At 36.8% G+C, this 25,230-nt stretch overlaps 1 protein-coding gene across 1 annotated transcript; it reads left to right on the top strand.

Moving 5' to 3' along the window:
- The first annotated feature begins 2,441 nt into the window (after window positions 1-2,441).
- GCC2 (GRIP and coiled-coil domain containing 2) lies at window positions 2,442-24,992 on the top strand. The gene is made up of 22 exons (XM_010010802.1): window positions 2,442-2,483; window positions 3,119-3,203; window positions 4,271-4,338; window positions 5,145-5,249; window positions 6,003-8,366; window positions 9,189-9,284; window positions 9,942-10,031; window positions 10,112-10,210; window positions 11,607-11,726; window positions 13,171-13,335; window positions 13,720-13,824; window positions 14,394-14,556; window positions 15,100-15,200; window positions 15,322-15,399; window positions 16,090-16,227; window positions 16,395-16,516; window positions 18,362-18,538; window positions 20,011-20,219; window positions 21,610-21,804; window positions 22,590-22,729; window positions 23,671-23,872; window positions 24,922-24,992. Exons 1-22 carry the CDS (start codon window positions 2,442-2,444, stop codon window positions 24,990-24,992), a joined length of 4,935 nt encoding a protein of 1,644 aa, XP_010009104.1.
- Window positions 24,993-25,230: the final 238 nt, after the last annotated feature.

Below are 25,230 nucleotides of genomic sequence, written 5' to 3' on the forward strand. Positions count from 1 at the left end.
GGGTTGGAACTAGATGAGCTTAAAGGTGCCTTCGAACCCAAACCATTCTGTGATTCCATGGCGGTTTCTGAGCTGCACGCATTCTAATAGAGGTTTAATGCCTCCGCCTGCTAAAGTAATAACAACTCAAAAGGTGTTTTGATGTGACTTGGTATGATTAGAGTTGGTGGTGTCTAAAAGTTGCATGCTGCTCAGAAAGTCACTGTTCATAATGGTCATTGCTGCCTCAGTTTGCATCAGTCTAATATATTGCATTTATATGTCAGGCTTTCTAGGAGTATGTTAAGCTATTGCAAAAGTAAAGGGCGGATAGCAATTAAAGTACGCAGACTTATAGAATGGTTTGGGTTGGAAAGGACCTTAAAGATCATCTAGTTCCAGCCTCCCTGCCATGGTCCAGGATGCCCCACACTAGACCATGTCGCCCAAGGCTCTGTCCAACCTGGTCTTGAACACTGCCAGGAGTGGAGCATTCACAACTTCCTTGGGCAACCTATTCCAGTGCCTCACCACCCTCACTGTAAAGAACTTCTTCCTTAAACACCTTAGCGTAGATAAAGTAGATTTTGAATGAAATATGTGTGTGTATTGGTAAAGCATGGGAGCATGCCCTGCTTTCAGAATGGTTGAATAAAAACTTGAGAATCCTTGCAGGATTCAGTGTGCTTAGAATTGTGCTTACTACATGCTGCATCACATCTCAGATGCACCTAATCAATGAATATTTTAGAGGGTTTTAGTAGCTCATCTTCCTCGTTGTTGTTCCAGTTCAAATGAGTGAAACCCTCTACATTCTATGAGCTTCTTATCGTTTATCTTACCAGAACAGCAAAACTGGATGTATCGTCTATGTATCGTCTTACACGGTACATAGTTCTGCCCCTCTATGTATTAGCTTAAAGAAGAGTAAAAGTAATGTGTAGATTCATGGGACCTCACTGTAGCATGAAGAAACATGCTATCATTTTCTAAACAGTACGTAAAATTTGTTATACTTAATTATACTGTGGAAGCATACTGCTTGTAGGACTGTTTAACTAGCTGCAGTGCTGAAATATTAAGAATGTGAATATTGACAAAGTTTTTCATACCAAGGAAATCTGAAACTTAAGTTATATAGTTGGTTTTTTTTTTAATGCAGTAGTTATGTTTAACAGGCACATTATTTTCTAATAAGCTTCCTTTTGCCATCTCAAAAGAAAATCCATCTCAAGCCAATGTGATACAGAGAGAGATAACTGTCTTGGTCTGTACCTGAACTCATATTTCTGGTGACCTTTCTTATTATCTGTATCATCTGTTCTCTCCAAGTTGTTAGTGATTCTCCATTCTAGCAGTATATAGATCCGGTTTCAGTTTTCCTTAGTTTCTATTATAAGGTGGGTTTTTGTCAGAATAAAGAGAGTAGCCAAATAAATCGAAGGTATGTATATGTATGTGTATACCTACCTAGCTATATAAATGCAAACACCTAGCTATTTAAACCCACAAATAATTATATATACACCCCTTCACTTTTATTCAGACATACACGTATAGGATAGTAGGAAGGAAAAAGCATTGTAAAGGTCAGAGCTTGGAAATGCTACCCTTAATATATTGGAAGTGTCTGTTCCATTTTCCTTTGCCCCATCTCTGTTACATGTCTTTCTTAATGTTCCGAGTATAGGTAAGCATATCTAGTATAAACCACTGTAAAGTAACATAGTCTCTCAGATTACATCTGTGGAAGTTTACAGTAGAATGCATTATGCATGTATGTTAGGAATAGGGAGCCCACAATTTATAGAGCCTTTTCAAATACGTGTCAGGCCAGGACTTCTAGTGCTAACCAGTGTGGTTTTCTAAGGAAATTAGTGTGTGTGGGAGAGTTGTGTTATATTTTGTTAAAAAGAGCCCGGGCTTTGCAGAGTCTTTTCAGTTATATTCTTTAGGCTAACACTTTTAGTGATAACTAGAGTAATGCGTGTTTAAGAAAGAAAAAAAAAAGTTGAGGGGTATATGTGGCTCAGAGGTTCCCAAAGTTTGATTTAACTGCTGCTCCTCTACATGGTTTTTCCATTCATGCCTTTTTTTAATGAGTCTTTTAAGAACTAGGTAGTCACGCCTCTGTAACCTCTTGTAAATAAAATGATTTTTCAGTAATGTCTCAACTCTAGATGTCAGTTTGGTAATGGAATCTTAAGATCAGATCATACCGCTTAGGAAATCAGGAGTTTTCTGTTCTGCTGTTGTACTAATAACGACATATGTCTATCAGATTTTTTTTTTATATATTATCTTTCTGGCTAGTCCTACAAATATATTTTTTTGGGCTTTCAGTATATTCGGTTATTCTCGGTGTTTGCAACTTTCAGTTCTTTCAGTAGTCTTACATTAAAAAGTTCAGTTATCGAATATTGTGCTTTAATTTGTTGTAGGTTCAAGATGCTGGGCAAGAGATGGTGGCGTCTTCTGTCACACCCGGCTCAGGCAAATCAAAGGTATTCAGTCCTCACGAATCTAATTTATTTGGATAGCAGTAGTTGAAAGGGTTACAACTTAGCATGCAAGCTGTGACTAATAGGAAGACATAAAGGTATTTTTAAACAGTTTCCTGTCTTCTAGACTTCTTGAAAAACTGATTTATAAACACTGGGCTAAGGTGTTTTGAAAAATATGGGGGAAAAAAATTTTCTTACTGATATGTTCACTTCCTGTTATAATATTTGATAAAATATCAGTAGCATCCAGTTTTGGCAGCAGTCTGTTTCATAATGTGCACAATGTCAATGTTAGGTCAGCATGCTATTTTCAAAACATTGTTTAAATTTTATTACTGAATTGTAACCATTCCCAAGTGACTTTTCCCGTCTAACTCATGCTGCCCAGTTCTGTGCTCTAGAATGATTTTTGAAAAGTACAGAATTAGGGGTAGTTTCTGTTACTGCTCTTGAAATAACAAAATTTGATAACAGAACAGCAGTAACTTTGACTGTTACTGTTCTTTCAAATGTGTGGTAAGACAGTTTCTTGTCCTAAAATTTAGCTTCTTGGAGCTGAATGCTAAAATGCCCTGCTTTCTGTTTATCTGTAGGTTAGAGGAAGCTGGTTTCTCTAATACATACTTTTTTTACAGCTGGACACGTTACCCAAAGAAGATCTCATCAAGTTTGCAAAAAAGCAAGTGATGCTTATACAGAAAGTGAAGTCAAGATGTACAGGTACCTTAATAGAAAGAGAACAGTTTCTGCCTTAATGCTTGATAATATCAGAGCTTTTCTAATATCACTGCATACTTTTTCTAGCTCGACTTAAATGCTAGTCTCATTTATTTTTATTTTTTTTTTATTTTTTTGGGACGGCAAGGACTGAAGTCCTTTAAGCAAGGAAGGGAAGAAAAAGAAGCATTGCTTCTGTCAAGTATTAGATTAATTCTAATCTGGCAGTGTGGCATGATGGAACAATGTAGTTTGCACAAGAGTCAAAATGGAACTTGTCATTGTCTGTTCCCCAATATCAGTTGCAGGGATACCTGTTGCTTTTCTGGAAGCAGATGAGAGGGGGAATGTCTCTGACAGATTTTTGCATTTGTACTGTTGTAGAGTACAATGGCTTCTTCAAAATGGTTAGCTACTTTATATTTGATCATTTGCTTCTTTAACAAGAAGTTGTAAAAGTATCAAACAAAATTTTTTGTTAACCAACTAAAACTATCCTGTGTAAATCTGTGCTCTCATGTGCTGTTCTCTTCCTTTCTGCTGTCCCTTTTTGTCTGGTGGCCCACTATTCGGACTGGTGTCACTTCCCCTTGTTTGGAGTTACTGTTACACTGACTGCTGGTAATTCCCCAGTGAAACAGTAAGGATAGGTTGGGCTATACTAGACTCTTCCTCAGTGGGGTTATTTATAAGGTCTTGTTCTTCTGCCTGCTGCCTATTTTTAGAGAACCAGTAGGAACTGAATATCTTTTCTCTAGTTTAAATTGATCATGAAATAGAAAGTAAGGTCATCATCATAAGGATTTCTATCTGTTGTCCCTCTACCCAAACAAGGAAGTTTGCTTCCTTAGGAAATCATGCTAAATGTCAAGACCTGAGAAGCAGTAGTCTATTTCTGTTAGCCCCTTCTATCACTCAGTAAAAAACCAAAAATTGATGAAGTTAAAGACATTTCTGATATGCATAGAAGCATCGTTAGGCACTGGATTTACATTTAATTTCCTACTGTGAAGGAGCATTGATTCATGCTGTGAAATTTCTATACTTTTTTTTGTTTGTTTTTTTTTAAGAACTAGAGAAAGAGATTGAAGAGCTCAAATCTAAAGCAACTACTGGAGGAGCTGATGATATTATTCAGGTAGGAATGCATAATGGATTTCTAATATATTACATAATGTTAGCTGAAGTAAATATACAGAAATAATTCGGTAAATAGCTTTAAAACTGTTATTCCAGTTGAATGTAATAATTTTTTGAGAATTCAGGACTCTTCCTAAACCCTCTTTTTTCCTCCCCCTTCCACATCCTCCCTCCACTTTTCAGAAAACAATTTTGTGAGGAATAGTACAGAATTGTACAACTTCCTCAGCAAGACTTTTTCCTTGTGTAGCTGGTTAGACAGGCTTTTGTTTATTTTGGAATGTCCACTGTGGAAAGACTTCAGCCATTTAGAAAACTTCTGAGACAGTCATTTGATGAGATGAGAAACCTGTAATTAAAGTTGCATGTCTCAAGAAATACTTTGAGAAAAGTAACAGGAATTTTTAAGTGGCAAGAACATCTGTCTTTCTCAAAGTAAGGGTCATAGGCAGCATATGAAAGCAAAAATTGGTAGTGAGGAGGAATTTATAAACTGGAAAATTGTTTTTAATAATTTGGATGGAGATTTCTTTTCTACAGAAGGGGAGCTCCCACCACCACCTGGTGCTAAAATATTAGCTGATCAGAAATATGATTTTGAACAGAAACTGTTATTCAGCATCGTTGTTTTAGTCTAACTATACCACATCTGTTCTATTCGGGCTGAAAGTAATTTTTAAAATCAGAGTCATTCTTTTAATTGACAAAGTCATTTAAACATATGCGAGTTCCTGCAGTTTGCAAAAATTTATCAAGCTTCCAATGTTAAGAATTCTTTAAGTGATCTTTCTCCCTTAAAATTAGGCTCTCACAGAAAGACTGGATGTTGTACTTCTGGAAAAAGCTGAAACTGAGCAGCAGTGCATAGCTCTGAAAAAAGAAAATGTTCAAAGAAAGAAAGAAGCAGAGGTACTGAAATGAGCAATAGAACATTACTAAAATATTTCAGAATTATGTTTATTTTTACTGTCTAGTTTTGCTTGTTGTGTGTTTCATTTTAATCTTTTTCTTCACTTACCTGTTTTACCTCAAAAAAAAAAATAAAATCTGAGGGCTTCGTATGTTAAAGCCCATCTTCTAAATTTCTTAATTTATAGCTTTTAAAGGAATTACAATAAATATTAAAATTTTTATATGCAGCAGCTAGATCTACAGCTGTTCAAAAAGAATTCAGTCTAGGAATTAGTTGCTTACATATAGGACAGCTTCAATCAATCAGATCTGTCTTTCCATGGGAAATATGAGGTCTACATTCAGGTACTCACAGGAAGGAACCTGTCAGCCGAAGCATCTATATTATGTCAGTAATCTCAATTGATAATGAAGAGTGAATTGCTTGCAATTGATGAACATTGTTATATTCCAGATACTTGAACCTGGTGCTCTAAAAGCAATTTGGTCTTTAATGCATTATCAGAATAGTTACTAAAGCTGAAGTCTATCATGACCATTTTGTGAAATTATGCTGGTAAACATGATTTAAGACTTAGTTTTCCTTTCTCATTCTACGTTCTCATTCATTTTTGTAGTCTCTGCAGTGTCTTCTGACTTGAGTTGTGCTAATGTATTTAGGTATTTGAAAACTACAGCAATTTGTAAAACTAAGGACTCTTATTCTGTGTGCAAAATTGCCAGTATTTAATAACTTGCCTGTTTGTTTAGGCTGCAGTGGCTGAGACAGAAGAATTGCAGAAGCAACTGGAGCAATCAAGTACTGACTCTCTGGAAGAAATAGAAGCTCTGAAGAGGGAATTAGCAAATGCCCAATGTAAACACAATGAAGATGTAGCAAAGCTGAAAATGGAATTAGAAGAACAAGTGAAGAAACAAGTGGGGCTGATGGAACATATTGAATGTCTTAGCGATAGTCAAAAAGAAGTTAAAAGATTACAAGATGATGTCCAAAGAATTAAATCTACTTACGAGGAGCAAATTTTTTGTCTCAGCAAGCAGCTGGAAACTGTGAATGAAGACAAAAACAAAGAAGTGACAAATCTGCTAGAAACTTTGAAAAGCAACTCTGAGTGTTACCATAATGAAATAAAAAATCTGAATGAAGAACTTAAGAAACTAAAAATTGTCCATCAGGAAGAAGTGTCAACGTTGATGCATCAGATTGAAATAGCATCTAAAGAAAATGAAGAAAAGCAAAATCAGATAAATCAGTTACAGCAGAGTTTGGCAGAGGAGGGCTTAATGAAAGAGAAAAATGCAAAGGATGAAAAATGTGCTTGTACTGACCAGCATGAATATGATTTGGAGCAGCTGAGAGAAGTCTTAAATAAAAATGTAGAAAATAAAGTAGGCATTGTAGATACACGAGAAGAACCTTGTGTAGAAGCGACAATGGAAGAAAAGGTTAGGCAGCTGGAGCATAGTTTGGAAGAGCTCCGGTCCCAACATAGTATATTAGAAGATGAGTTAACTTACATGAGTAATGTTAAACTAAAACTGGAAGAGGAAATCCATCACATAAAGGATGAGTACTTTCGTGAGAGGGAAGACTTGGACTTTAAGATAAATGAATTGCAGCTTACTAAAGAAGACTACTGTTGTGCAATTGAAAAACTAAAATTGGAGCTTCAGGCAGCAAGACAGCACTGTGAAACTGCTGTAAAAGAGCATAAGTTAGAGACTCAGACTCTGAAAGAGCAACATAAGAGAGAAATTTCTGAACTAAGTGAATCTTTATTATCTGCTTCTGAAAAAGAAAAGATGGCATTAGTTTTTGAAATGCAGGAACTTAGAGACCAACTTGAAAAGCTAAGTCAGGAGAAGGAAGAAGCAGTGTCCAGTTACAACAGCCTGAGAGAAACAATGGAAACTCTACAGGCTGAGCTAGGGGAATCTGCTGGAAAGATCAGCCAGGAGTTTGAATCAATGAGACAACAGCAAGCTTCTGATGTCAGTGAACTGCAACAGAAACTCCGGGCTGCTTTCAATGAAAAGGATGTTCTTCTTGAAACTGTCAATTGCCTCCGGGAAGAAATAGAAAAGTTGTCATCTAATCAGCCAGAGCTAGAAGAGCTTAAATGTAAAATTCTTAGTCTACAGGAGGAGAATAACACAATAACAAGCTTCATCAACCAAAAAGAGACTGCTATAAAAGAACTGGAAGAGAAGATATTTTCTCTTACTGATCAAAACAAGAATATTTTAAATGAAGTAAAATGCTTGGGTGAAGAGAGAGAAACCCTTCAGGAAAGGTACAAGCAAGAACAAGAAAAAATTCAGGAACTTCAGCAAGAAATAGATGTTGCTAACCAGTACAATAGTGACCTGAAGAAAAAGGTGGAAGAATTAACAGAGAGACTGAACGAAGCTTTAACTAGGAAGAATGAAAATGCTCAAACGCTAGAGCAACTGGAAAACCAGATTGAATCTCTGGTGCGTGAAAGAGAGAGCCTTTCGTCTGAAGCATATACTCTTCATGAGGAAAACAAGAAAATAATTGAGGAAAAAGGCAAATTAAGTGAAGAGCTGGAAAAGATTACCTCTGAAAAAGATGGTTGGTTGGTGTTGAAAGAGCAGTCTGAAAACTTGGAAAAGAAACTACAAATGATGACTGCAGAAAAAGACCATATATCAACATTACTTGAAAGTGAACAAGAGCACAGATCCCTTGTAAGATCTCAGCTGTACCACTTACTTGAGCAAGTAGGGTCCAGTATTTCAGGTTACAGTGAAGAGTGTGATTCTCTTAACTTGTTAGAAATTGCAAATGAATATATGTCCAAAATAACAGAGCAGCAGTGCCTTGCTCTACAAAAGGAGGAGGAAGTTCTTCATTTGCAGCGGGAAGTTTCAAGGCTAGAGGAAGAAAATGCAGCTCAATATACAGAACATAGATCCCTGATTCAGGATGTTGAAAGAGAAAAGGAACTCTTGAAAGAAGAATTGGAAGAAGTGTTGTCTGAAAAAGAAGCACTTCAATGTGATCTCCAGGAGCTGAAGAATGCCAGTGAAAAAACAAGGATTGAAAATCGAGATCTTTTAGCTAATACTGAAGAGCTTACTCAAAAACTTGCTTTTTATGAAAATCAAATACAAGAACAGCAAAAAAGATCAGAAAAACAAGACGACTTAAATTTCATTCTGGAACAAAAGGAAACTGAACTTAGAAATGTGAAAGCCGAACTGAATTCTCTAAAGGTTATATTTTGTTATTGAAGTATACAGACTAAACCTCTAAAGTCTTCAGAATTAAGGTTCAAAAAATACTTTCAATTCTTTTTTTCCTTCTTTTTCTTTTTTCTTCCCTTGGCCTGAAAGTGAGTTTCTCTTCTATAAATATAGTGCGTTTCTGAGTTTCCTAGCACCTCAAAATCTCTTCCTTTCCCCCAGGAAAAAACAACAAAACCAAACCAGTCATAATGATCTTTTGACAAAAGGTGCTTGTACTTGAACCTCTCATCCTATCAATGCCCCTCAGTGATCATTTAACTAGATGGACTAACCGATCTCATAATCTTTAACCTCTAACTTTCTATGGTTCCATCTCAAACAAAACTCCTGCTTGATCGGCATTATCTACTCCTAACTTCAGGTCCTGGGAATTGATGATTATGTAGAACTGACAGCTGCAGAATTAATGGTCTCCCTTTTTTTTGTTTTTTTTTTGTCCTCGGACAGGATGGAAAGCAGCTGTTAAAAGGTTGGAATGTTTTCCTTTCATCATAAGTATGCTTTTCAGTTACAAAGCTGATACGAAATTGCACATAAACACTTTCTTGGTAGTAAGAATGTAGACATAGTCCAGCTGTAGCTGAAACTTCTGGTGGCTTTTTAGGGTAAAAACATCACAAAGACATTTTTGTAATATTTCTCATATCTTTGTTTGTAATACAGAATTCAGTGGAGACAATGACTGAGAAAACTGATCAACAGTCTTCAGTAACAGAGCTTCAGGAAAAAATTGGTATCTTTCTCACTGTTCTCTTTCATGTAAACAGTTCAGAGTTTTGGATTGTTAGTTTTTGTTTCTCTGCATAATTGTCCTGTATTTCCTACAGCCAAAGAAGTGAGAAGTAGATATCAATGCAACTTCCTACAATATTTCTTCCAATAAGGATTTAAAATATTGTTAGCTATCTTAAAGTTTATATTTCTTAAGGTTTTTTCTTCCTGTGTGCATATGGCTATAAACAGTGTAGTGAATTTTAATTTTTAAATATGGAAAATAATTGTGTCAATAAAAATCCCTAAGGCTGGCAAGAAGAGAGGAAAGCAATCTTTGCCAAAACTACTGCTGCCTCATTGCAGTTATCCCAACACATTAGAAAGAAAATGGTTCCAAGTTGTTACAACTGTATGTAGAGTAGACAGTAATATGGCTCTTAAGATTAACTGTGATGGAAGCCTCTGAAACAGGGAAAGATTGTCCCCAAGCTGTCTGTGCGGCTGGATGTTTCGGCTTAAAATTACATTTAAATGCTTAACTGAATGAAATATCTAAACATCTCCTCCTGCTTTATGTTTTGTTTTATTTTCATGTCATGCTGGTATTTGTGTTCTAATTGAATTTCATTTCAGTTCTTGGGGGAGAGGAGAGATGAGGCATATTTTTCACTTTCTCATTTATTTATTTTAGGAAGGCTGGAAAAAGAATCTGCAGAAAAAGGAGAGAAGCTAAATAAAATTAAGGTTGTTGCTGTGAAAGCAAAGAAAGAATTAGATGCCAGCCGAAAAGAGGTACCCTGACTGCTTCTTCATATGAAGAACATTCTGCATGTGGGGTTCGGTTTTAATGACACACGTTTCTTTTTAATAAGATGCAAACTCTGAGGGAGGAATTGGAGTTGGCTCGATCAGAAAAAGATCAGTTGTCTGCTTCAATGAAAGATGTCATTCAAGGAGCTGAAAGCTATAAGGTAAGAATAGTACTGTATTTGCAGATGACAGTTAAGAATCCGAAAAAACTTTGCTTTTGAAGCCTAGCCTGGAGATATATATATATATATATATATATTGCTATTTATTTGTGCAGTCATGTTTGGCAGAAGAAATTTTGTCAGTGCAGTTGAGTACCCAACTCTAGAAATGTAAGGTGCTAGTGACAGAATTGTGTGGCTACTGTCAGAAGGGAGTAAGGCACTTCCTTTGTATTGGTTGGTATTTTAAACCTTTCAAATCCAGATGTATCAAATAATATTGCTGAGTCAAAACATAAATCCTTATGAGTTCTTCAGAGTATGTTAAATTTGTGATCAGTTAGAAAGTCCTTAAATGAAAAAGACATAAACTGACAATTCCCCAGGAGCAAGTCTTCTTGGAGAATGTCTCTGGGTACACGAAGCAGAGGCAGGTGACTAGGGACAGTCAGCATTGATTCACCAAGAGTAAATCATGTCTAATTAATCTGATTGTCTGCCATGATAAAAGAGTTGGAGTTATGGATGTGAGAAGAACAGGGCCTGTCACTTATCTTGACTTCAGGAATGCTTTTGATCCTCTCTCACAGTACTCTTTTATCCACACTAGGACTTTATGATCTAAATGGGAAAACAACTGAATGAGTGCTTAAAAAACAGTTGCATGGTTTGTCTCAGAGAGTAGCACTTAATAGCTTGTACTAGATGGCAGTAGTAAATGGGGTACCAAAGGGGTCTGTGCTGGTACCTGTCCTGTTTAACTTCTGCAGTGATCTGGAGAAGGTGATCAAGGAACTGGAATAAGCGATATACAAGGCTGAGAAATTGCTCAGCTTAGAGAAGACTTGAGAAGGGACCTAATAGGAGCATTCCAGTACCTACAAAGACATTACCAAAGGAATAGGGTCAGGTTATTAGTGGTGGTGCAAGATGAGAGACAGTAGTCCTAAATTGAAATGAGAGATTCCAACTGGATACATGGGTAAATGTTTTTGCCCTATAAGGATGGTCGAGCTTGGGAAGGTGTTGCCCAGATAGGTAGTGCCATCTCCATCCTTGGAGGCAGGTCCTTTCCAGGCAGGAAAGACCTGACTGGAGAGAGCTCTGAGCAAGCTGTTTTGATCTCACTGCTGACCCTGCTTTAAGCAAGAAGTTGAATGTAGACCTCCCGAGGTCTTTTCTGACCTGAATCATTTTAGAATTTCATTAACTGAAAAAGGTTTCTCCAGAGCCTATGATGGAACAATAGCGTTAATTTCATTCTGATATTCTGATGTTGCAGTAAGACAACTCATATGCTGAAATATTAGGAAGATAGGTAAGCATCTGAGGTATAGAATATGCTTATGCAATGTATATTGTAAAAAATGATGGGTTTGTGTTTGTATGCGTTAAGAATCTTTTGGTGGAATATGATAAGCAAGGAGAACTGCTGGATTCTGAAAAAGGCAGAGCAAATAATCTTGAACATCGGATAGAAGACCTCACAAGACAGCTACAGGTGTCATCCCAGCAGGTCAGTTCTGTATGTGATTGCTACTATATATAGTTTTGTAATCTTAAGTATGTTTTGGATAGTGACTTGAAATTCAGGGTTTGGGTTGTTTGGTTTGGTTTTAGTTTTTCAACATCTGGTGTTCTGTCTGGGCTGTGACAAAGGTAAATATATCTAGAATGTCTGGCTTTTTCAATAGAAAGGTTTAATTTACTCCGGGTCAACTCACAGAAAAGACCAAGTGATCACCTCTGGCTTGGTTTGGACATACAACTCTGCTGCTACCAGATACAAACAAAGAAAAGTATCAAACTTACATTCTATCACTGGTTTCACATCTATGTACACTTCTCGTGAAGTACGTCATCTTTTACTGCTACATTGGTTTTGGGTTTTTTTTCTTCTGTTTCTTAGACAAAATGTGTTTTTCTTATTTAATCAACAGTGTGTTTAAACATACTAAATTAATCATGGGGTTCTGCATCTTTCACAAAGATGAGACTTCAGGATGCATTGTAGAGTACTATAGTGGCATTTGCAAGAGTCTAAGATACTAATCAAGCAGCTGTGAGACATTTTTTCAAAGCTAACTGCAATGAGTATGGGATTTAGGATTTAAACTCCCAGGCCCCATACATAATTACACTGAAGATCCACCTAGACCACAGTTTCCTTATAAATGGAAGCTAGTAGTGATTAGCATAAGAAGAAATGACAAATGGTAAGTATATATTTTGCTGATTATGCAGGCTTTGAATTTTTCAAGTTTCTTATGAAGTATGTTGTAAATAAAAACACTGGTTAGGTAATTAGCAGCTTCTTTCACTTATACTTCATTCTTAATGTATATTATAGAGACTGAGATAAAACACTGAGGATGTCAAAATTAAATGTTTTAAAGTCACTGCAAAAATAGCCCAGATACAGGGGGATTTCTTACTATATGATGGTATGATCTCATTGAAGATATAGTCATGCTGCAGTTAAATATTTTTTAGGAATTAATTCCTAATTATATATTAGGAATTAGAATATCATTTATTTATAAATACAGCAGCTGTATTTGAAGTGGGGCAATAAGTACCTGAATGTTTCATATTACTGTGGGAGGAAGGTGATTCTTGCAGAAAGCATAAATGTTGGGTTTGGTTTTTGGTTGGTTTTTTTTTTGGGGGGGGGGGTTGGTTGTTTTTTGTCCCTCCCAAATTCCTTGTAATTCTAGCCATCTTACAGAAAGCTGGTTTCTGAACAAAGTAGTCAAATTGTGCTAGTGACTTTAATTTAGCCTATTTCTTAGTATGCTTTAAACCAGTTAAGGTGGACAAGACTCATCCGCAGGAGTGCTGTTTGTAAGGGAGTTGCATAGAAATCAGGGTTTGTGTTTTAAATATAGACAATATCTTAGCTGAATTTGCATGCAACTTTGACAGATAACATTTTTATCTTTCCACTATGATTATTTCAGCATGATCACTTACGCTCCGCTAACGAAGACCTCCTGGCTCGTGTTGAAACACTGCAACATAATGCTAAACTGCTGGAAGGTCAGATACTGGAGATACAAAAAGCCAAGGCAAAGGCTGACAAAGAACTAGAAACTGAAAAGCTTCTTAAAGAACAGAAAACAAAGGTAGTACTCTGTAGAGATGGTGCATGGGCTAAAGCATTGCTTTCAGTGGATATGTCTTCTGTTAGACCATTGTAAACTGTATTTTTTATAGAACAAATTCTGTACTTTCTCTTTTTGTTATTTGACTTGATCTTTTTTGAAGGCTTGGTCTGTTCACTGAAAGAATTTTGCAAGGCTATGACTTTGAGTAAGTAACTGGGATTTGTTACAGAACGTGAAAAAGCACTTCATAATTTGGGGTTTTCTTTGGTTCCCAGTGATTTCCTAAAACAAATGAAAAAGTCATTATCTCTGTCCAACCTAAGCATGTGTACGTAAGTATAAATAGATGCTGACATCTCTTTTGAAATTGGCTGGCATAACTGAGAAGGATTTAAATTTCAGGAACATAGTGGTGTTCTCCGAGAAATGGAGGAGCTTCAGATGCAACTTCAGAAGGAAAAGAAACATCTGCAGAAAACTATGCAAGAACTAGAGCTGGCCAGAAAGGTAGAGTTGCTGTTCATGTTAATGTTTAATGGACTACCAAAGCTTTTGGCCCATCTTGCTGAGTTGAATGTCTCCCTTTCTGTTCCAAGGATTTGAAAGGCAAGGTTTGCAAAAGGGAAAACATGAGGCTTTTACCCCTAGTTTTACATTGGAAACCTGATGTGTACTTTTGGGTTTGTTGGGAGGTTTTTTGAGGTGTTGGGTTTGGGGATTTTTGGTTGGTTGGTTGGGTTTTAATTTTTTTGTTTGTTTTAGCTTGGGTTATGTGGCCTGTCATTAGTAGAAATAGGAATAGAATTCAGATGTCTGGATTACTTGTCTGTTGCACTAATCGGAAACTGCCTGTGTAAGGACTGAAGATGGTAGAAACTAATATCTGCAGAATACCTACTAGTAAAACTCTTAAAACTAGCAACAGGTTTTTCAAGCTTCTGGTTCTTGTTTGAAAACAGATTATTTACTGAGAATATGGAAACCTGATGGATGGGTGTTGCTTGTGGGTATGGATAGCTATATCTTAGCAGCCAAGGCAGATAGTAAGCTGTAACTTCATTATGTGTAACTTGCAGGATGCTCAGAAAAGTACACTGATGGATATGGAAATAGCTGATTATGAAAGGCTAGTAAAAGAACTTAATCAGAAGATTACTGATAAAGACAGCAAAATAGAAGATCTCGAGCAAGAGACAGGGATTCAGAAACAGAAGCAAGAGACCCTACAGGAAGAAATAAGTGAGTAATGTATAAACAGCAAGAATCACTATGGTATAGTTAGTAATGATAAATAGTAGCATCCAGAAACAGCTTCTCAAGTCAATGAGTGAGAGGAAGTTTTGCAGGTAATACTGAACAGTTACATGGTCAAAATTACTTTTCCATAAAGGAAACTTTACTAAGTTATCAGTCACTTGATCTAGTATTCAAATAAAAACCAGATTGCCTGTCTGATTAACTTCATAATAGAATCAGGTAGTAAACACAGTTCTGAAAGTTGATGACTGACGGGGGGTTTAATTCTGACATACCATGCACATAGAACTTTAGTATGTGGCTGAAAAATTCATTTCTTTCTATCCTTAAGTGTAAGTGTCAAAACAGTTTCATTTATTTGGAGATCTTTGTGATACTTGGGAATAGGATACTAAACTTAGTGTAAGCTACTTGTTTGCAGCTCTTCAGAAATATGTCAGAATTTAGTTAAATATTTTCTAATATTTTTAAGGAAATACAGGAGGGAAAGTTTCTTTTGCATGTAACTGGTGTTTTCTGCATTAGAGTCACTTCAGTCAACTATGCAGCAGGATGAGGAAAGAAATGCCAAGATAAAACAACTCCTGGTGAAAACCAAAAAAGAGCTGGCTGATTCAAAACAAGCTGTAAGTCCAGATGTTAATGATTGTGTAGTCCATTTTTAAACTAGCTTTAAAAAACCAGGCTGAATTTATTAAGTTGCTGAGATTTGGGGGGTTTTAATAACCAGATAATTTTATCATGCAGGAAAATGACCATCTAGTGTTGCAGGCATCCTTAAAAGGGGAACTGGAAGCCAGTCAACAACAAGTGGAAGCTTATAAGGCAAGAAACTTCACTTCTTTGTATTAAAAGGTTTCTTATTTAAGTAATAAGGGTGTGTGTTTGTACTGGGTGGATGGAATATAGGCTGAAGAATAAAAAGGTTACTGGCTCTACTAGGTTATCAGCTCTTTCTTACATGAGTTTTGACTGCTGCTTTCTCCAAGTATTTCCCCTGTGATGTTCTTTAAACAGGTTTACCCTTTCTTGTTCTTTCCCTTTCCACCAAAATAGAGGACTGTGTAGTTTGAAGCTTGTAGTTGGGATGTGGTTTAAAATAGTTTCTTTAAAAATAGAAGTTGCTCAGTTTAAAACAGAGGAACACAATGTTATCAGCAAAAATCTTAAGTGTTGTCCACCTGTATAAATTTTGTGGGTTGGGCAGAATAGTAATTGACTGTAATGAAAGGTGGCAGGGAAGTGAAGGGAGAGGGCTTGGCTTTTCTAAATGCTGCCACCCCCCCAATGTAATTTTATCTTCAATTATCTCTTTAAACAATGTGACTTTTTTAGTTAAGTACATGGTAACCCATGTCTATTTTTTTTATTCTATTTTTATTGGATTTTAATTTTCTACTCACCAGTTCTGCACAGGAATTACTGTAACAGAATCCTGTGTTCTCTGTGGCACATCCATTGGGGAAGGAAGAAAAAAATTTGTCATAGTGAAGTTTTCAACTGACTTCTTTTCAGATTCAAGTGGCTGAACTAACATCAGAAAAGCATAAAGTTCAGGAACTCCTGCGAACTTCTTCGGAGCAACACCAGCGTGCACTGAGTGCCTACCAGCAAAAAATTGCAACCTTGCAAGAAGAGTGCAGTGCAGCCCAGGTACTCTAGTGGGAGTAATTATCCATTTAAAAGAAGAAAATGCAACAGGTGGTTCTTAATTTGGGGGTGGGGAGGGAGGTTCAGTGTAAGATGTATTTCATTTTAGATAAATAAGGGAGCAGTAGTTAATAGCATAACTTCTGAAGGGTTTGTTTTCTATGTGATAGGCTGAACAAGCATCTGTTACATCTGAATTCGAGAGCTACAAAGTCCGTGTTCATAATGTTCTAAAGCAGCAAAAGAATAAATCTGCTTCTCAGACAGAATCCGAGGGAGCCAAAAAAGAAAGGTAAAACCAAAATTTTTATATGCACACAGAAAAATACTGATGCTTAATTTATTGAGCTTGCCTTCACTAATTGCTGACCAACAAAGGAGTTCCACACTTCAATAAGGAGAATATCAGAAGGAAGTCAGGTTGCTTCGCCCGTTACTTTGTGGTTTTGGGGTTTGTTTATGGGGCATTTTTTTTTTTGCTTGGTTTTTTGTTTGATTTGTTTTGTTTGTTTGGAGTGTGTTGGGTTTTTTGGTGGGTTTGGGTTTTTTTGTTCTGTTTGGTTTTTTTGAGAAAGCTCTTTATTTCTGTACATTGGTCTGTAATCTAACTGTTGCTCTGCCTATCTGAACACAAAAAAGATCATCAATTTGTACCATGGTGGTATCGCTAGTTTCTAATTCCTTGATTTGTCTGGTTTTAGCAGTTATTTTTATGTAGATTACCTTTTGTTACAGTCAGAGGGAGAAGTAAGGTGTTAGGAAGGTTCTTACAAATTTTCTGGCAGAAACTGGCCAGCATATTCTGTGTAGGCTTGATACATCATTTTCTCTGACATAAAGTATTGTTGCAAAGTGCCGCTTCCAACTGGGAAGAAAAGAGCAGAACTGTTCAGTGTGGGTAAAGCTTTGGGTGCTGATGTAGTCATCAGCTCAAGCAGATTTATGTAATACTGTTGTCTTATCAGCTGTTATATGAGGAAAGACTCGGGCTGAGGTGGGGGGGTGTGGTGCTACACTGCCTGATGTCCCCTGCACATGATTAAATGATTTAAGTGTGGTTGTAAGCCAGGTACATTCAGATTCACTTCAGAAAATGCCTGAACCCTCTGCGGAAATAGATCACTTCCTGTAAGGCTTTGTTTTATAGTTATTGATAGCTGTCTTTGGTGACAGACTGGGCGTTTATGTGTGAGATGTCAGAATTAATTTCTGACCCAGGTCTTAATACAGTACATGCAATTACGGCTGAAAATCCACCAGAGGGAGACTTGTGCTTTCTTAGAGGACTGGGCTTATGATTTGTTTTGGGGTTTTGTAGCTACATTTACCTCTTCCTTTCTTTTGATGAAAATAAGCTGCAAGAGTTGCATTTCTTTGTATCTCCTTTTTGTGGAATTTTGAAAAGTTGTGGTAGTGCCAGGTTTTTGTGAAAGAGGGTCACCTTGGGGAAAAAGTGAGCAAGTGATCAAGCAATAAAGAGATGACATAGTTTGCAAGGAAATTATTTACACATAGGATTAATGAGATACACAGTTTATAAGATAATGGAGATGTCTGTGTATATGAATACAGAAAGCATAAAAGGCGAATGTGTGTGATTTAAGACTTTCCTCCCAGTAGATCTGATTTTGATTTATTTTTGACAGTTTATCTGTTTTTATTTATTGATGTTGCTTTCCAGTCCTTTGCACAAAATTTACTCAAGACATTTGTCTCCTGTATTCAGTGTCACTGATGTGCACTTACTAAACAAAAAAACTTCCACCACTTTTAAGCAGAAATTGTTTCTCATCTGCATCCCACATGTTATTCTCCTTATGTCTTGTTCCTTCAAACCAGCTTGAAGCAGAAAGTGGTATCAGTCTCACTTTCTAACCTATAGTTACATTCCCAGCAGTTCAGTTGGGATGTGATAAACCTATTTGTAACTACATTGAAACAGGATCAGAACTTTTCTAGTTGTTTCTGCAGCGTTCACATTCTAAGATTATTTTGGTTACAGTGCTGTATTGATTTACTGAATAAATAAGCAGTTTGGATCAACTATCCAAAATGTTGCCGATATAGGTTCTGAATTAATACCATTCTTTTTAAATGTATGTTGCTTATTTCTTTTTTTTTTTTTTTTCTCTTGTAGAGAGCAATTGGAAATGGTGATAGAGCAACTTAAAGTTAAGCTGCAAGATGCTCAGCATAGTTCACAGCTGAATGCATCTGAACTCGAGGTGTTGCAGTCTGAACACGACACCCTGCTGGAAAGACACAATAAGATGCTGCAAGAGACTGTTGCAAAAGAGGCAGAACTCCGTGAAAAGTATGGTCTGATGATGAATATAGATATGCTATTTTGTGTGAACTTTAAGGACTGGGCATGTAGTGGCCTATAACTGTACTTCCAAAAGAAAGGTCATGATTATTAAGAAAGTTAAAGGAGTTTTTAAAAGCCTTCAAAAGTTTCAGCAATGAAAATGAAGTAGTAGCTGATCAGAGAATTTGAGATTTCTGCAAGCTTTTTACATGTTAACTATTAGATTTAAAAAATATCATTATTAAGCATGTTGATTGTTCCTAAGTTCAGTGCTCAGCACTGTGCATGCATGTTGGACTACTCAAATAAATATGCATGTTTCTATTACAAAAATAAGGTAGTTAAATGCAGAGCAAAGGATTTCACGGACAAAATACCCAGTCAGTCCTGTGTCCGCGCAGTGCCTTTCTTACAGAAAGTGCTGGGGTTTGAGTCTATGCTTGCTGCTACAATCTTAATTTGCAAATTTTTCAAAATTAAATGAATCTTTTTAATTTGTATCACTTCTTGAAAAATCACTTGAGTACCTAATACTTGAGCTCTTCAAAAGGGGTCTTTCATTGTCTTGTCTTCTCAATTTAGTGTACAAAGAAGTTGATGTGAAATACTCATTAGAAATTGCAGCTTAGTGTTAGGAACTGTTGACTTTTCATCACTATCTTTGCACTGCTTTATCTGTTCCTGATAGCCACATGATGATTCATCAACTAAATTATGTCCTTCTGCATTCAGTTGATTTAGTAAATAACTAAATTATGTTCTTCTGCATTTTTCTGGAAACAACCCCTATTATAGTAGGTTCCCTTTGTACCCAGAGAGACAAGCTCTTTGCTACTCTGGCTATATTTAAGTTTGTATGCTTATAAGGGCAAGGCCTGTGCTTAGTCTTTCCATACATGCACTTGTTTAATCGCTTGTGACAATTTTGTCTTGCTTCTGGAGGATGTCCAAACCATGTACAACTTATGTGTTACTGACGTTTTCCTTGCTGACAGCTACACTCTTCTACCCTCTTGCGTGCTGAACGTTGAACCTTAAAAAAGATTAAACTTAGCTTCTTAGAGACTTATGTTTTCAGAAGTCCTGCGTAAGTGTTTGGTAAATATATGTTAAAGGAAGTGGAGTATAAGATAAGGGACATCCCCTGTATGACACTTTAAACAGTCATGTTGCAGTTTAAGAATGTTTAAACCACAATGTCTGATGCTTTCATTTTTTCCCAAAGATGTCTGAATTTTGTTTTGAAATAGAAATCAAGAGTTTATATAGCACAGTGCATTTATGTGCTGTGTAGTAACTGTAACTTTTTCAGTCTTAGATTTTCCCTGTAAAAAGAGGAATTTAAATGGGAAAAAGCTTCACAGTCATTCTGAAGTAATCATATATATGAAAATTGAAAGCTACTTTAACATTTTTGAGATGTAAAAATGATAGTGTTTTGCTGTCAGTCTTACGGGTTTTGTACATGCTGCTTTCAGGCTCTGCACAATACAGTCTGAGAACATGGTCATGAAAACAGAGCATGCCCAGACTTTGAGTCAGCTGACAGCCCAGAATGAAGCTCTCCGGAACAATTTCAGAGATCAAGTCAGGAACCTGCAAGAAGAGCACAGGAAGACAGTAGAGACACTTCAGCAGCAACTGTCCAGAGTAGAATCTCAGCTCTTCCAACTCAAGAGTGAACCAAGCACTAGAGGTAACTTTCAGTCATCATCTTGGGTTAGACGCAGATTTGTGTACCTGAGTCTGAATCTAAAACATGCTTATAACGTGTGGTTCTGTAACATACCAGAAACCTTTTTTGGAGAATCTGCAGAATGCTGTATCAATTCACTGATACCAGATAAGGAATTGAGTCTTTGTTATTACTGTCCCTTCAGAATCTTAAGATACTTGAATGCATCCAGAAAAAGTCATTATGGTGAAACGGCTGGAAGGAATGTGCTATGAGGAGCAGCTGGGGATTCTGGGTTTGTCTAGTTTGGAGAAAGGAGGCTGAGAGGTGACCTCCCTGTTCTCCACAGCTTTCTGAGGAGCAGAAGCACAGAGGGAGTTGCTGAGCTCTCCTTAGCAGTATACAGTGGCAGGATGCGTGGGAATGGTTCCAAGCTGCGCCAGGCAAGGTTCAGACTAGACGTGAAGAAGCATTTCTTTGCCAAGAGGGTGGTCAAACTGTGCAACTGGCTTCCTAGAGAGGTGGTCGATTTCCCCAGTCTGTCAGTGTTTAAGAGGCATTTAGACAATGCCCTTAACAACGTGCTTTTAACTTTTGGTCAGCCCTGAGTTGGTCAGGCAGTTAGACTAGATGATCATAGTAGGTCTCTTCTAACTGAAACGATTCTGTTCTATTGTAGAATCTGCATCACTGTTACCTCTTCTGCAGTATTGGCATTGTCAGACAGATGGAGGGAAATTACTTTGTAAATGTTCCCTGCCCTTCCTATCATTTTACCTCAGCTATGAGGGATAAAGCTAGAGAAGAGTGTATTGAAAGCTGTTTTAACAATGTTTGTAACTGGTATACTTGTTATTTGATCCATCCTCTAATGTAAGATTTTACTGTGTTCAAACTCAAGTGCTATTTTTATATCCGTAAAGTTACTAGTTAGGATGTAGTTGGACATCTGCCAAGCAGAAGGAACAGTTTAAGAAATTACTCTTCCCATGTTACTGAAACAGCAGGGCAGTGCACGCAGTGTTAGAACAATTTACACCTCCCACAAGACTGGTTAAAAAAAAGCTAATTCTGTTTTGCGTTAAAAACATTTGACACTCACAGCTACAGCACATCTTCAGGGAGAGTTCCATGAAGGTTTCATAATCACTGAAATAAATATTGCCAATCGAGTTTGGATTTAGAAATATGCTTTAGTTGGAATGGTCATTTGGAGGTGAAAGGCTATATTTTCTATTATAAATGTTATGTGTGTATCTGGCTTTCTCCCTTTTCTTCACTTTTCCTCCCCCTGCATTTTGAAGACTACTATATATACTGCTTTCCAATGTGAGACAGTCACACCTGTGAAATAGCCCTGCCAGTTTCATTCTGATGACAAACATCAGTAAGTATTTTTCAGGTCCGGCTGTTTCAAACCCAGCGACGAAGACCTTGAGAGAAGGGCGAAACACTGACCTTCCTCTTCTTGATGTATACACTGTAGCTAGGGAAGAGGGAGAAGGTATGGAAACAACGGACACAGAGTCTGTCTCTTCAGCCAGCACTTATATACCATCCTTGGAACAACTTCTGAACTCCCCAGAAGCAAAACCTGGTAGGTAGAATATGCGGCTTTTTGAAGCACTTGCCCACATCAGTTGCAGAAGTTTCTGTCCTCAAAATATCTGAGAAAGTTGGCTGCAAGACACAAGTCTACTTCAGTGCCACTGAGTTTACAGTATCCTGAATTTCTGTAGTTTTGTCCTTGAGTAAGGACTAACAGTAAAACATTGCTGCAGGTTTTAGTGACTTAAAGATGTCATTTGTGACATAAAGATTTGTGACTTTCTAAAGGGAATGAGTGAATGAGCAAGTCAGTGAATAGTTACAGAACCTTCTGTATTCTGGGCTAGTCTACTAATGACTATTAAGTGCTGATTTAATTAAGTGCTTTTTAATGAGAAGATAAAATGTCTGTTTGTCTTAATGTGGGTTATTAGAACAGGATGTTTTTTGTAGTTTTTTTTCTAGCCAGCATGAAGACAGTGTTCTAAGAGTCCACAAAAAATAGAAAAATACATGGTAGCATCTAATTGTGTGCTAAGAGTCTGCTGAACATGTTGTGCAGAACTGTTGAGAATCTCCATCTATGGATAGGAAACAAAGAGTAAATTAAAACCATGTATCTTGACGTACTTAGAACTGATTTGCCATTCCCCTTCTAATACGTATACAAAAATAGATCACAAAACAAGCATGCAGCAACAGTGATGCCTGCTAATTTTGCAGTTTGACTTTGCATGGATTTTGTTCCTAAGAAACTACGTTAATCAAGTCCTAACGATAAGTAGATGGAAATGCTTTCTCCTTCTCTCAGTTTTCTTTTCCAATTAATTGCAGAGCCACCTCAGTGGCAAACAGAACTCACCAAGGATGAACTGATTCAAAAACTTAACACAACAGCGAAGAGTGCTGATCACTTGAATGAATTACTTCGTGAATCAGAAGCAACCAATGCAATCCTGATGGAACAAATAAAGGTTAGCAGGCATGCAGGAAATGTGGGGACAGCTCTAATTTCTCTGGTCTGTTTCTTAGCACAAATGTTTAACACCAAGTATGTTTAGAAAATCCCAGTCTACAAAAATTTGGTGATGCAAAACTTAATTTTGGAAGGGCTTTATTCCACGGAACTAATTGGGGCTTCAAGAGTTGACTTCAGCTTGTTGGGTTTTGTTACACTCCCCGCTTCCTTCCCCCCTCTCCCAGTTTCTAGGCAGTGGAGGATGGGGGGAGGGGGTGAGGAGTACAAGCTGCTATGAAAAAATAACCTCAAGAGTTTGGAAGTTTAATGGTTAGTAAAGTGCCCTGACTGTTTTCACATTGATATGGGCAGTAAATCCCATGGGAAGTATTGTCTGGTTTCTCTTCCTGTAACCCCTTTTAGCTGTCTTCAGATAAAAAAAGATACATGTACTAATAGAGTTTGGTTTGATTTGATTGTACCTCCCTGAGTTTTCTGGAAGCATTTTTGACATGAAAATATTCCCTAAACATGCTAAGCTTTCTTCTGTAAAATGTTTTTTGATGTATGATAATATTGTCAAATCTTTGATCCACACAGCTAACTTGAATGTTCAACTATTTATCACTGAAATTGAATAATTAGTACAATCATATTAATAATACAGTATCATGTTATCAAATATAAAATATTTAATTTATTGTATAATAGTGTTACAACTACTGCATAGATTTTAGTAAAATTTATTAATTTTGATCAATAAAAATATATTTCTGGACAACATTATCATGTATTCAATTTTGACTGGATTTTTGTCCAGAATGTGTTGCTATGCGCACATTGTTCTTTTAGAAGCAAGCTGCATAATTTGCTTTTTAGCTTTTCAAAAGAGCTTTGTTCAATTGCTCATTATATGAAGCAAACAATATTGCATATTTTTTCCCTCCTCATCTGCAGCTTCTTAAGAATGAAATAAGAAGATTGGAAAGAAATCAAGAGAGAGAAAAGTCTGTGGCTAATCTAGAATACTTGAAGAATGTTCTACTGCAGTTCATATTCCTAAAATCAGGAAGTGAGAAGGAAAGGCTGCTCCCAGTAATAGACACCATGTTGCAGCTCAGCCCTGAAGAGAAGGGGAAGCTAGTTGCAATTGCCCAAGGTAGGTGGTGTTCAAAACACAGTTGCAAAACAAGAAGTGGAAATAAAGGCAACTGAAGTTCTAGGCTTTCTTTTACATAGTCCTTGGAGGGAAAACAAAACTTAGCAACGTAATGCCAGTGAGCTAGCAATACAACCACTTTGCTCTGTTGGGAAGTTACTATTCAGTTTTCAGAAAATAGAACAAGTACGCAAAAGTATAAATTGAAGTAAATATAATTTCTTCTGAAACATAATCATTTTAGGAAGACGATAGTAAGTTGTAAAAATGTAACGTGTTCATGTTTTGAGTAGATTTCAACAGTTTTGTTAAAGTGAACTTAAAATAGAGGTTAATACTGATTACTTTCTTGGCAGATGTTCTAAACAGATAATTAAAGGGGTTCTCTTGGGGCAGTACTGCAGATACAATATTAGTTTCTATATAGTAACTTCAAAAATCCTTCAAGAAAATATGCTTTTTGTTTAAGAAATAAAGGAGCTAGGGAAGGAACGAAAGAGTTCAGCCTTCGCAAGAAATAAACCAAAGAGCTAACCATATAAAAAAGTTCTGGCTCTGCTTCAAATAGTTTGAGCATTTGTCGCCTTTAAAACACTTTTTAAGGAATTGTTTGTCACCTCTCAGTAACAACCTGTAGCTTTGTGTACTTCATTAACAACTGAGGTATACTTTATTAATATAAAGAGTAAGTACCAGATGTATATATAAGCACTTGTGAACAAAATCACATTAATAAGGGAAGTGGCAAAGTACTGCATTCCATGATTCTGGCACTCTAATGAGCACTTACTGGATTTTTCTGGAGAAAGGTGATAAATGGCCTCTAAAACATCGTTAAGTACCCAAAGTAAAGTGGACTTGGTGGTAAAATCTACGAATATATTTATGGTGTCTAAGAGTAAGTATTGAATGTTACCTCTTCAACAAGTTTAAGAGAACAGCATTTAAAAAAGGACAGAAGCAGCAGGGGAAACAAGGTCATGCAACCAAATGATGTAATGTCTAACATAATAAACTTAGTTTAAAGTATGTTTCTCCTTTTCCTTCAGGTGAGGAAGAGAGTGGCTCACGGACCTCTGGATGGGCTTCATACCTCCACAGCTGGTCAGGACTTCGATGAGACAGTGAAAATGCTGAACCTTTAAACACATTCCACAGTTGGAAAAGAAAAAAGAAATCTTTATATAGAAGAACAACCTGTTGGTGTTGTAGCATTGAATTACAGGTTTTTATTTCTCTGTATTACTTTTGGCTTTTTAGGGTCTTCTAAGAAAGAAGCCCTTACTAGCTGTGAAAGACTGTCCTATATTGTGCTCTGATATAGCAGCGAACTAGTCCTGTTGTAAATGTTAAAGCTG

This window comes from Nestor notabilis, unplaced genomic scaffold (genome assembly GCF_000696875.1).
Source record: "Nestor notabilis isolate BGI_N333 unplaced genomic scaffold, ASM69687v1 scaffold13723, whole genome shotgun sequence".
In the NCBI taxonomy this organism is placed as follows: domain Eukaryota; kingdom Metazoa; phylum Chordata; class Aves; order Psittaciformes; family Psittacidae; genus Nestor; species Nestor notabilis.